A 13,362-nucleotide genomic window follows, 5' to 3' on the forward strand; every position below is an offset into this window, starting at 1 on the left:
CTCATGGACGCTGTGGATAAAGCTAGGTGTGGCACTTGACGTACAAGTCCAAAGTTGATATACCAGTAGTATTTATCATGGCCACATCATCAGGTCACATCTGAAAAAATGACACTAGCTAAAGTCCGTCTAGTAGCCGACATGTATTTAGCAGCACTTCTGATCGTGATGGCCTTCAGCAGGCCTAAAGTGTTGCACTTTCTCTTCGCATAGAATCAAGATTTTAGGACTTTACCACAGCTGATACAGAACAATGACAAACCCGCAGCCCACACGTTAGACCTGTATTTTTTATTTCAACTTGACACTCCTTGCCATGTATTATGCGCCCATGCTCCTTGCCTACTATCCGAAAGAGGAAACAGATAGACGGAACAAGGAAATGACCTCTAGCCGGTCCAATGACATCACAGGTTCCGCGTTCATTCAGAGAGGCGCTGTATGAGAGGAGCGCTCTGACTATTTTCAAGGATTTCAAGGTTTTCAATGGTCTCTGTTTCAAGCAAAACGCGCTGTTGATTCGTGCAGTTTCGGCGGAGTGAACCGGATCAGCGACATGTCGGGGGAAGCAAGTTCTCCGGTAGGTTTCAACCAGTATGACAGGGTGGTTTGCCCCATGCACGAAGCACCTTCAGCGCTCACTGTGGATGGCGAGCGCCATTTCCGTAAGCGCCGTAATTTGGAGCACGGTGATTGGTTAATCGTTTTGTCTGTTTCAGTGCTCTGGTCTCTATTGGACGATTGAAATTAGATGAGCGGCTAGAAAAAGCAAATGTTAAGAGCTTGAAATGATACCGTTTTGACCAACGCAGTTGACCTGGCAGGTTAATAAACTACTAAAATATTCTGTATGAATCTTTTGTCAACCTTGCGTCAGCAGAAAACGTTACCCCAAGATCCAGTCAAAACTCTGTGTCCCTGTTCTCATCTGCTAACTTTTCAACCCAAATGTTAGCCAGTGGCACCTCGAAACACTTCGTGACAGTAGACTTTAAGAGGTGAAAGTTTATTGGCATTGGGATATGAAACCAAGCAGAAATGTTTGGTGTTGTAGCTACTTTTATAGCCTTTAATAACTAGCCTTTAACTGGGCAGCACTGCCTGATCTCGCCCACTAACGTTACGTGTGTTTTTGGTAGTGGTCTATAATTGATCTGTAACACGCCAAGCAAGCAAACAAAATAAAAGTTATGATTTTTTTTATTAGATTAAGTGCTGTTTGTTCTACTTCATGCATGCCGAATGGAAGAGTGGCAGCTAGTGACAACTGTAAATGTCATGTTGTCTTTTTTTATGATGTAGTAACCTGACGCCTAGCTAAGCAACATTAAATTAATAGATTTTTGAATGCAGTTTTCAGACAGACATAAGAAAGAAAAAGGATAATTTAAAAATCCGCTTCAGTGTAACGTTATAGCCATATATATATATATATATATATCGCCTGCCACAAAAGCTTGATTCGGTACAGTCAGATGGCTGAGAGGAATACTCTGTATTTCTGAATGGTCGTTCATGCTTTTAGGTTGTAGAAAGTCCTCTTTACAAATAGATGCTGTTTTGTATGAAGGGTTTGCAAAAAAAGTAATATTTTGTACAAGGAGAACAAAACGCTGTACAATGGTTCAACCAGGCTGACAACTGAAAGGGCAGAAAGAGACAAAGATACAGCTGAGCAACAGTTTAATAAGAAAATAAGAAATCAGCAGTCATTGGTAAAATAAATTGGGAGCTTAGCATCAAAATCTGTGCAGATTTAAATAGGAACAGGTTTCAGTGTCAAGTGCACAATAATGCCCAAACAAGTTGGAATTAACAGGCGTGTTGCTTTAGCAAAGCTATTCTTAAAACTTCAAAATAGAAGAAGCAGGTTAGTCCAGGGTTAGCACTGTTGGAACTGGATCACGGAATAGCAGCTGAACATACTAATGGACTGACAAATCACAGTTTAAACCTATTCAGTCTAACCACTGAGTGGACTGTAGATGGCCCAAAGAAAAACGGGTTCCCAAAATATTCAGATACCAATTGCACAGTTGTGGTTCAAAAATGATCTAGGGTCACTTATACTTAAACCGAAGAGTATCTGGGGGAAATAATGGTTACAACAGTATTCTCCTCTGTCATGCAACACTGTGGGGACATCGACCAAACAGAAGTTTAAAATATTTAATCATTCTAAATTAAAACTCATCTCAAATGTTAATTGTAAAAGGGTTTAATTGGAGTTTTTGTCAAAAATCTGTTATTTCATATTGGTATTTTTCTCAGTGACACTTTTATTTTCCAGTGTTAACTTTCAGCCTTCATCCAATCACAAGCCTCTCTTACCAGGCATGGACAATGAAATAAGTGTCCAATAAGACTAAATGACACATTAAAAACTGCAGTTTTTAACATGGAAATTATACATATAGTCACAGTTTTTCAAGATTGGGTTTGCCAGGCCCCAAGAGTTAAAAAAGATAGGCTAGCTCAGTTTGTACACAGTTAAATGTGTTATTTGATAGGCAATGTGGTTTTTAGACCTTTCCATCATAGAAACAGCAATGACATATGCTTTAAATATTAGCTTTACATGTATCGTTCTGTCTTAGTCTATGGCAGCAAGCCTGATTTTGGTGGCTGATCGTTCAGAAATAAAAAGTTTCAGAGGAGGAACGTTTCTAGCCACAGAACGCTCAATGTAATAAAAATCCTGTGACCACACCTCAGACACAAGACCCTACTTAGCTGCCCCTCCCTGCCTTTTATAACGGACTCAGTGAATTGGCACACTTATCTTTTGGAACCAGAGATATCTTGGGGTGGAGGTCCTGGGGGGGGGAGGGGGAGTGTCCGGTAAAAAAGACCACTGTTCAGTATCTAGAGGCTATATGACCTCAGCACAGCTCCTTACCAAGACACAGCAGGCAGTCCCAGCCACACAGCGCACACAATAGCCTCTACAGTACAGACGCTCAGTGCACACACACAGAATTATGGAGGAAGGACCTTACAAGTACATCAGGGTGAGGCGAGCAGAGAAAATGGTTCCGCACATTTATAAAGTAGTCATAGAGGTGGTTGGTAATGTGCTGGGGTAAGAATATCTTGAAGGTGAGTTTAAACTCTTTTGGCTGACTTCTCTTTTGTCCTGGCAGGATGGGAATGGCAAGGTTAGTCGGGTCATCCGGATTGGAACCCGCAAGAGCCAGGTACAGTACTACATTAATTAAATCTTGCGCTTTATTTTAATTGTGCTTGCTTAGTTTTTAAATATTTCAGAGTGTGGCTTTTGCATCATTTAATGGTTTCATTTTTTTGTCTTTGATTTAGGTTTTAGCTCTAATTTAAATGTGAACATAAGCCTTACAGAGCCTTAGTGTGTCAGTTAAATGACTTGTCTGACGCTCCGTTCCTCAATGCAGAGCAAGATATCTGGCGCTCTTCTTGCACAGATAACGCAGTTCTGGCTCAACAATGTCTTTTTAAGATAACTGTTCCTCCTCCAGTCTGTCATACTGATTTGATGGTCAATGGCTCTGTGGATGGGTGTTTGAAATCTTTTACAACTATCAATACAATCCAGCTGAAGCGAAGCGCTGCTGTGTTCTTCTGTCCCAGTTGGCTCGCATCCAGACTGACAGCGTGGCGGACAAGTTGAAAGAACTGTACCCTCACATCCACTTGGAAATAGGTGAGAATCATCCTTCATTTTCTCTCAAAGGATCCTGCAGAGGCTTTGTAGCTGTGTCACAAAATCTTCTGCTGGCAACGGCAGCTTTCGTCTTCATGGACGTCTATTCCATAATTGGCAATGTGAAAATTAGGGTTGAATTGAATGATTATTATAATATTCTTTTAGCTTTAAGTAAGTGATTCATTATGAAGATTAATGACACAGGTGTTTTCACTTATTCTGCCTGATTAGACCTTGTCTGAGGACTGTGTGGGTGTGTACAGACTGTGTTTGATTGACATCTGTCTGACCCTCCTATTAGTTTTGTTGCACCTGTAAGGGTGGGACAGGTTACGCCTTTATCCTTCTCATTGGCTCATGACAATTGGTGACCTCACATAATTTCAGCATAGCTCCGCCCAACTTAAACTGACGTCCAATTAGACAGAATAAATGAAAACACCTGTGTGGGTGTGCAGGGCCGTCAGTGTCTAGCTTTTCTCAGAATGAAAAAAGAAGTTTTTTTCTTTTCAATTTGACAACTTTATACAGAAGTCAAACTACTAACAATCTGGTAGGAATTAGAGCTGGACTGATAAATCAGACAGGCTGATATATCGGTTGATATTAGCTAATTGCAGATATTGCAGTGTATATGTCAGCTGTTAAGCAACAAGAGACTGTAGTGAAAAAGTGACATAGTTTGTCCGCCGAAGTGCAAGGACAAATTGATGTTTCCACTGTAAAATGTCCCACTTTTACAAAACCAATCTAAGTGATCTACATCAAGATTGTTGTAGTTGTTACTGGTTGATCATATTATTGAATCTTTGTGTCTTCTCTCTTTCAGTTGGCATGTCAACCACAGGAGACAAAATCCTTGACACAGCTTTATCAAAGGTGAGGCTTGTCATGATTTTAAACAGACATGTTCGCCTCTGTCACCATCTGCAAACAGAAAACAAGTAGACAATTTATGATTGGGTTATTATTCAAATAATCCAAACATGCATGGTAAGGACTTGTACTACAGCAGTCAGTATTACATTGCAGACTTGTAGCACTCTTACTGTTCTTGAGGTCCAAAACTCACGTGCTTTAGAGTCTAGTTCATACTCATTGTAGGATTAGTGTATGATTTATGATTTGATTCTTGATATAAAATACATGGAAATGGAACGTACATAAAGAGGTATGTGAATCTGCTACTTGTGTCTTATTTTCAATGTAACAGATGAATGTAAAGTATCAATGTCTCAGAGAAGCACTGTTTGTTCTTTCTTTTGAATGCAGATTGGAGAGAAGAGTTTGTTCACCAAAGAGTTGGAGAATGCTCTGGAGAGGAATGAGTGAGTGTTACCGGTGTCATCAGTGGCTGACACCGCACTGGCTCCACACCATTGTTTCACCAACGGACACCAGCCGTTACGGTTTCACTGACAGGGGTTCACGTTTAAAGACTTTTGTATTGTAGCTGTCGGTTACAAATCTTTTGTGCCAATACTCAACAAGTATGAATTTTAAGCATTTTCATGGCAGAAAATTCTCTTGCTTTGAATAAAATGCAGTTATCAGCCCCAGTGACCAAGTCATTGTCATTCACTAGGCCATTTTTTTCTATCCACAACATACACTCAAAAATCCATAAAAGCATCAACTGTATGCTTCACATAAAATCCGTGCAGAGGGAAACCCTTTGATTTCTTCCACAGCCTCAGATGTAGCAGGTGGCTCTGTTCTGTAGCTGCCTTGACGATGGAAAACATGCACACCGCTGAATGGCTGTATTATACCATGAGACATAATGGAGCATGTATATATGACTTGTGTGTTGTGTTCTTGTGTGTCCCACAGGGTTGATCTGGTTGTTCACTCACTGAAAGACCTGCCCACCACTCTGCCTCCAGGATTCACCATCGGGTCTGTGCTGAAGTGAGTGCCCTCACACAAGTAGTGTACAATATGTCTGTATGAATTCACACTGTATCATGTTGTGGATACTTTTTGGCGCAATAAAGGGGCTGCAAGTAACACTTTACAGTCCCACAGCTCAGAAAGACCACAAAATACTCAACTTAGCAGCAAGTGAAGTCATATTTTTCTGATTATTATTATTATTATTTTTTTAAAGTCACTTTTCCAGCCTCATTCCAGAGTTTTAATGTTTTCAACTACTCAAAAATGGAAGATGTTGCAAGCGTCTGACATCGCCCCAGGCTGAAATGCCACCATTTTGCATCATGATAAAGAGTTGCTAAGTGGCAGGAACTTTTTTGGGCACTCCATGGAAGTCCAATTCTGGACATGAAATACACCCAATGTGCATTTTGGTCAGAAACTTCCAATCACAGAGCATAAAATTCTGTTGCTTGCGCAGCTATCAGCAGGGGGAAGCTAAAGATGAGGCTGTTAAGAAAACCGACAATACATTCTGCAGTTTAAAACAATTAAAATTTCTTTAGAATGACAATTATTTTATTTTATTTTTTTTCTCTCAGAATTGCCCCTTTCAATTTACCCTGTTGAGCTGGCACCTGTACACTTACAAGCAGGAGCACACGGGTGACACATCCTGCCAACAGTTTCATGCTATTCCACTGTTGAACACTAACTTGCGACTAGAGAATGACTTGTCCCAGCCTGGTTGAGAACATAGTGTAAAACCACATCAGGAGGTCTTTATTGTTTCTTACAAGCCGCTGTCACTGAAGCAGAGTAGAGGAGAGGAGAGGAGGAGGCTGTGTGCAGGAGATCAGCTCTGCCTTTGTTAGAACAGTTCCTATAGCTCCTTAGTGGAGCTCAGTTCAAGTCAAATATTTCTTATTGTCCATTCTGCAGATCGCTGTAGTATTTGTTGTGTAATCTTGCCAGCTGTAACCACTCACTGACCTATTCTTCCTGCTGCTTTTAGGAGAGAGAACCCACATGATGCAGTGGTTTTACACCCCAAAAATGTAGGGAAAACTCTTGATACTCTGCCAGAAAACAGGTACTGTCAAATAGATAATTCAGCCAGTTGTGTTTGTGTTTCACTCGTATCAGAAGTATAGATAACTTCATACTGTGTGTTTGTGTAGTGTGATCGGCACCAGTTCACTGCGCCGTGCTGCTCAGCTGAAGAAGAGATTCCCCCACCTGGATTTCAAAGACATTGTATCCTTTTTAGAAGGCATTCTGGTGCCAGTCAAAATAAAACTTTACTGCACAACAAACAGTATGTTCATTTACAGGTTTAAGAAGCCGTTTGCTCTCAGGCGAGGGTGCTAGCAAGCCAGAATGGATATTTGTCTCTCAAGTGTTTTCCTTAGCTGTCGTCCCTAGCGTGGGAACCTGAACACACGTCTGAAGAAGCTGGACGAGAAGGACGACTTTGCTGCCATCATCCTGGCTGCTGCCGGACTCAAGAGAATGGGCTGGGAGAACCGGATCAGCCAGGTACATCTCATGAAGCCCTCCTTGTGAAGTCTCTGGCTGACATTTCTCATTTAACACTCACTGTCTGATTCTTTCCACTGGTAGATCCTGGGCCATGAAGACTGTATGTACGCTGTTGGACAGGTAAGAACAGAGGGACTGAATTTATAATACAAGACTTAATACATACAAGAGAAGGCTAAATGATAACTAATAATGCCACACTACATCCATACGTGTGTGTTGTCAGGGTGCTCTGGCAGTGGAGGTTCGGGCCAGAGATGCAGACATCCTGGAGATGGTATCTGTCCTCCATGACCCAGACACTGTGCTGCGCTGCATAGCTGAGAGAGCCTTCCTCAGACACCTGGTACACACACACACACACACACACACACACACACACAGTCATTTTCACATTGTATGAATATGGAAATCCCCATGTATTCAATTTAACTGTCATTTGTAGGAGGGTGGGTGCAGTGTCCCAGTGGCTGTACACACTGAAGTGAAGGACTCCCAGGTAAGAATGCTAGGTAGAGGCAGACACACAGCCAGCCATTTTGCATGCATACAACTGACCATTTGTTAAGTTTAGTTCCTGTTGCTATGCCTGTCGAGCTTTCTGTTCTCGCACAGTACATATGCAGTTTACAGTGATAATGGTGGCAGATTTATCACTCTCAATTCTTAATTTTTGAAACAAAAATCGATATTGTCGTCGATATTGTGGCTACCAGATTTTATCAGCTATACCTAGCTAGCTAATTAAACGTTAACTCCATGAGTGAAAACACTGTCTCCACCTGACTTTCCAGCTGACTCGTTTTAAAACGTGGACCCTGTAAAAAGGTCTTGCACTTGATAGCTACATACATGGTGTTGTGCTAAAAGACTGAGGCTAAAGCTAACTGGTCCCAGGTAAAAAGTGATGATCCTCACGATGATCCATGTAGAAGACATGGAAATAAAGAAACAACATTGTTCTTGTATTACAGTGTACAGTTAGTCAGTCCTTGTATTATAGTGCAGTATGATAAGGAACATTTTTGAAGAGCAGACACATAATCCCTGTTTAGATGCTACTGTAGAAAAACATACTTGGACAAACAGCACAGAGGTTAGATTTATGCTTTATTGTTTGTCTCTTCTACAAGAGAAAAAGATTTGAGGACGAGCATTAACTGATGCGTTTGGTTGATAAGTTGCTGGAGTGTAAACTTCCCTAAATCCAACAAAGATCAGGACTGAGCTGCTAATGTTAGCCTACGTAGGCTAACATTGTACAGTGTGCACTGATATAGTGGAATCCAGGACCAGTTCCCACACAGTGGGGGATTACCACACATCATTGTTCCACTCTTGAACAAGGCTTTTTCTTACGTAACCTGTAACCCCACAAAATAATGTCGTTGGGTGATTTGCTCACCAGCTTTGGAAGGAAAACTATGTTAGTGTGACTACGGTAGTAAGCCAGTTAGCCCGACATGCTAATGTTGACAGTTTATGTTAGAGTAGACGCTGTTTAATCCAGTCCTTGCACCTTTTTGCTCTTGTGTTTTTGGTTTTGGGACGGAGAAAACAAATGCTGTAAGGCTCTTACTACGGCCCCATGCGCACCACTTCAACATGTTGGGAAATCTAAAGCTTGTCACCCAAGTTACGGCTACTAAGCTATGATTGGACAAATGACTGTTCAGTTGAGGGGTAGAGCAAGTGGTCAGTTACATGTCATGATCAAGTTTTTGAAACAGCACACTGCAAGTTGAAACAATGTGATATTGTGGTGTACGTATCCAGATTTTGTTACTTTACAGAGTTGGTTCAGACCATCATTTACACCCCTCTGATCTCCCACCAAAATGCCTACCTCACTGTAAATCTGGCTTCAGTCTATGCCCCATCTTGACCACCCCATTCAAAATGGCCAGTTATTTATAGTTTGTAAATAAAGCAGACTGGGTGAAAAATAGCGAATGGCAATTCATCTTTCGCTCTAAAAGTGTAAAAGTTAAAGGTGAAGCTGTTTGATGTTTTCCCAGCTCTACCTGACGGGGGCAGTGTACAGCCTGGATGGATCAGACAGTCTGAAGGAAACCATGCAGACTAGCATTGCTGCTGCTGATAAGGTGAGTGTACTATGTATTGGCCACTGGTCACATTAATAACTATTGCCTAGATTTAAAAAAATGTAATGAGTGTGAAGTTTTGTGTGTTTTTTGTTTGTGTCGGCCCTCATACAGTAGCACATACCAAACTTTATATTGATAATGTGTGTGACAGAACCTAGAAGAGGTGGACGAGCAGGTCCAGCGAGTGGGAGTCACAGCCAGCAAGATTTCAGGTGAAGCCCAGGACAGGGCTGAGCGGCTGGGGGTCGACCTGGCCAAGTTACTGCTGAGCAAAGGAGCCAAGGAAATCCTGATGGTGGCCAGGCAGCTCAACGACGCCAGATAATCCTGCTCGGCTGAGGGGCAGGGCTCCAGAGGTGACCGGGTCCTCGAGTGAAGGAGTCAGTCACAGCCTTGTGTCAAGTAAAAACTTGAATTCCTTTTTTATGTTACACATTTGATGTTGCTTGAGGAAAAAGAATGGTGACTTTCTGTTACACCAGGTGAGCTCAGTCAACAGCAGATAAATTGTTGAGGATTTCAAACACTACTTGGACCAAAGTTGTGCTCAGTGTGGTACAACGCTGCTAAACTTAGTCATTATCAGCTTGTTCAGGGTCACTGCAGTCTGTAGCACTCTTGGTCTTGGTTCCAGCTTGTTCTTGCATACAGTACCTCATGGAACCATCTCCTGAGCCATGTAGAAACCGCCTTACTGGGATTATCAGTGAGAAACACAAAATGGCCTTCAAACCTTGTCGCAGTATGTACTTGTTTTTTTTTTTTTAAAGCATATCAGTATATTAATGGAATGCCACTAAAATATTAATGGAATGCCATTAAAATTCAGCATTCTCAAATATTTTCCCCCATAACCAAGGATGTTTCATCAACGTCCATTATTGTTCCCTACAAACAGGAAAAAAAGAGAAGTTTACCCAGAGTTCCTCTCTTACCTCTTAGCTGCATTCTCATTTGGAAAAGCTGACTTTTGATGGTACCAAAGATGAGTTTCCAAGCAGGTGGGCACATTTTCTGGTTCGGCGCAGGCAACACTGCAGTGAAACGGGGCTCATTTAGGTGTGAAAGTTGCTAAATATAAATGTAAATTCAGTCCTTCATTCATCAGCTCTAAGTTATATGGCCAAGAGTCGACAGTGACTTTCTTCCTTAAACTTCTTCATATTCACAAGTACTTGATCAGGCCTTATCCATTGGAAAAATTAGTGTTTATAGTGTAGTGTTTTATCACGTTGGCTTCCTGAGAAACAAGTGCCCGATTTTAGGAGTGTGCTAGCTACCTCTTTTAGAGGGAGAATATATTTAATATACATGATAAGATGGTGGGAGTGTTTTGTTTTACCCCACCTGTGGCACAGCTAGTAAATTTGTACAGCTTTGTACTGAACCTATATGAAGTACAGTTCCACTACATGACTGGAAATTACTTGTTTAACACTGGAGCAATCCCTGCATCTGTTTTCAGTTTTCTGCTCTGATTTTAAATGTGTATAGCAACAGTTTGTCCTGTTTATGCTTTGCTGATATTGTGTCTTGGTGCAATATCACTACAGATACAGCACCACGTTAAGTATCACCTGTGACCTTATGATTTTTAAATACGGTGTAAATGCTACAGTTGTGGATATACAGTAGTATAATCAACTGTTTTAAAAAGTAAAGGGCACAGCAGCAAACCTACTCATTGGCTTTCATGAACTGGCTATAGGGTGAATTACTGTTGTTATAGATGTAAAGTAGCCAAACAGCCCTTATTTAGCTGAAAATATCAGATTATTTAAACCACAAGTGTTTTACAGCTGTATTGCCACACGCAATACACTGGCTCAAAGCTTGGCCATTATGGACTCATTCATGCAGATGGTACTTGTATGTTGTGGTGTAGTTCTACTGAAGCACCATTGCATTCAACAAACAAAACAAAAATTAGAGAACTCATAACTGACTCTCATACTTATGAATTCTGTATCTCATAACAGTTTTCTTGTGATTATGGGATAAATATCTTGTCATGAGATAGTATCCTTGTAATTCTGATTTAATATCATAATTACAACATCCGTAACTCATAATTATAAGATCTTTATCTCCTAGTTATGGAATTGTTTTTTTTTCTCATAATTTTGAGATATGGATGTTCTAATTATGAGATGCTAAGTCATAATCAAGAGATACAGAAGTCATAATTCCAAGAATATATACTTTGGTGAATGCAATGCACACCCGTATAGTTCATCCACAGCTACTAAAAATTTTAGCAGTCTACAAGTTTTTATATATAATTACCAAAATAAAAGAATGAAAAACATCTGTATTTGCTGTAATTTTGTCATGCAAGATATCAAAACTGAAGTGTTTCCAAAAGCAATAGATTTTCAAACTTGTTGACCTCAGTGACTTGCCTATTGAAATAAATGTCTTGAATGCCATTGTTTGTCTTTCTATAGTTTCTAAGTGCCATCTCAGTAAACTGCATATCTGCCTTACATAGCACTATGTCTGCTTTTTCTTTGATAAATCACAGTAGATGCATCAGTATACTATAGTGGCAGAGACATGTTGAAGAACTGCATATCCAAAACCCTTTGTAAATTTGAAATACACAAGCGCATTAAGGGAAAACAAATGTAAAAGCCACAACAATGAAGTGAGCAACAACGGATGATGACAATGAAACGGGACGACTATTGTCCGTTTGAGAAGTATGAAACATTGCAGAGTATATAAATATGAAAATGTAAAGACATTGAACAATATTGCTCATTTGTGACAATCACACAGCGATAGTAATCATAGTTAGCTAGAGAACGTTTCACTTCTCAAACGGGAAAGAACTTTCCTCTTCCACATGTGTAGGCAAAAACAATCTACTGGCAATAATAGTCAGCCCATTTCATTGTCAACATCTGTTGTTGCTCTCTTCCGTTATGTTGTGGCTTTTGCATTTGTGTTTTCCATTAATGCGCTTGTGGTTTTCGAATTTGCAAAGCGTTTTGGATGTGCAGTTAGTTCGACACGTCTCAGCCCCCATAGTATACCCACTGTACAGTTAGCGTGATACCATGTTTTTTATTTTATAGGTCTTTATTGTATATTATACTTAATTTAAACCTCCTGAGACAATATGAGGTAACGTTAGCCATTTGTTTTTCAGCTTTAATTTCTGTACGAATTAACATAGAATGTTTCTGTATTTAGATTCTTTATCATAGTACTCATTGTTGCATCAATTTGTTAATGACAAAATATTTACATTGTATCAAGTGTTTTTGTTTTGGCACGTACGTGAACATTATGTCAAATTTAACCACAAACAAATGTCAATAAAGCTGTGTGTTATACCTGTCCAGTTTTTGTGTCCTATGTGTTATTAATCATATACAGTGGTGTGAAAGTGTTTGCCCCCTTCCTGATTTTTCAGGTCAGGACTTTGACTAGGCCACTCCAAAGTCTTCATTTTGTTTTTCTTCAGCCATTCAGAGGTGGACTTGCTGGTGTGTTTTGGATCATTGTACTGCTGCAGAACCCAAGTTCGCTTCAGCTCACGAACAGATGGCCGGACATTCTCTGGTTTGATTTGGCTCTCGGCATGATGTCTAGCTTTTGAAGATCTTTTGGTCTACTTCACTTTGCCAGGCAGGTCCTATTTAAGTGATTTCTTGATTGACAACAGGTGTGGCAGTAATCAGGCCTGGGTGTGGCTAGAGAAATTGAACTCAGGTGTGATAAACCACAGTAAAGTTATGTTTTAACAGGTGGGGCAATCACTTTTTCACACAGGGCCATGTAGGTTTGGATTTTGTTTTCCCTTAATAACAACCTTCATTTAAAAACTGCATTTTGTGTTTACTTGTGTTATCTTTGACTAGTATTTAAATTTGTTTGATGATCTGAAACATTTAAGTGTGACAAACATGCAAAAAAAAAAAGAAATCAGGAAGGGGGCAAATACTTTTTCACACCACTGTATCAGCGGACAGCGCAGACACTTGATTTACACTGTAGACCAATATGTTTGTTAGTATATTGGGATTTAAAAATATATATCAGTGATTCCTCAAATATAAGAAACAACCTGTTAGACCTGAAATGAAAAGTTATTTGCTAGTTTCAACTTTCTGCCATGAAAACTAAAATATAAAGATAAAATAAACA

General features: G+C 40.2%; 1 protein-coding gene across 4 annotated transcripts; it reads left to right on the top strand.

Annotated features, from left to right (window-relative positions):
* The first annotated feature begins 332 nt into the window (after positions 1 to 332).
* Positions 333 to 12,556, top strand: LOC122878667 (porphobilinogen deaminase-like). Of its 4 annotated transcripts, none has more exons than XM_044201766.1 (14): positions 333 to 580; positions 3,144 to 3,197; positions 3,607 to 3,679; positions 4,512 to 4,561; positions 4,955 to 5,010; positions 5,516 to 5,593; positions 6,573 to 6,650; positions 6,739 to 6,814; positions 6,983 to 7,096; positions 7,181 to 7,219; positions 7,326 to 7,445; positions 7,545 to 7,598; positions 9,118 to 9,204; positions 9,359 to 12,556. In XM_044201766.1, the coding sequence occupies exons 1-14, from the start codon at positions 557 to 559 to the stop codon at positions 9,530 to 9,532; spliced, it is 1,077 nt and encodes a 358-aa protein (XP_044057701.1). In that variant the 5' UTR covers positions 333 to 556; the 3' UTR covers positions 9,533 to 12,556. The 4 variants fall into 4 exon arrangements, with proteins under 4 accessions (XP_044057701.1, XP_044057700.1, XP_044057702.1 ...); XM_044201765.1 differs by lacking the exon at positions 333 to 580 and adding an exon at positions 2,855 to 3,011; XM_044201767.1 differs by lacking the exons at positions 333 to 580; positions 3,144 to 3,197; positions 3,607 to 3,679 and adding an exon at positions 4,105 to 4,235.
* The last annotated feature ends 806 nt before the right edge of the window (positions 12,557 to 13,362 follow it).

The sequence above is a fragment of the Siniperca chuatsi genome, linkage group LG7, assembly GCF_020085105.1.
Source record: "Siniperca chuatsi isolate FFG_IHB_CAS linkage group LG7, ASM2008510v1, whole genome shotgun sequence".
NCBI classification, from domain to species: Eukaryota; Metazoa; Chordata; class Actinopteri; order Centrarchiformes; family Sinipercidae; genus Siniperca; species Siniperca chuatsi.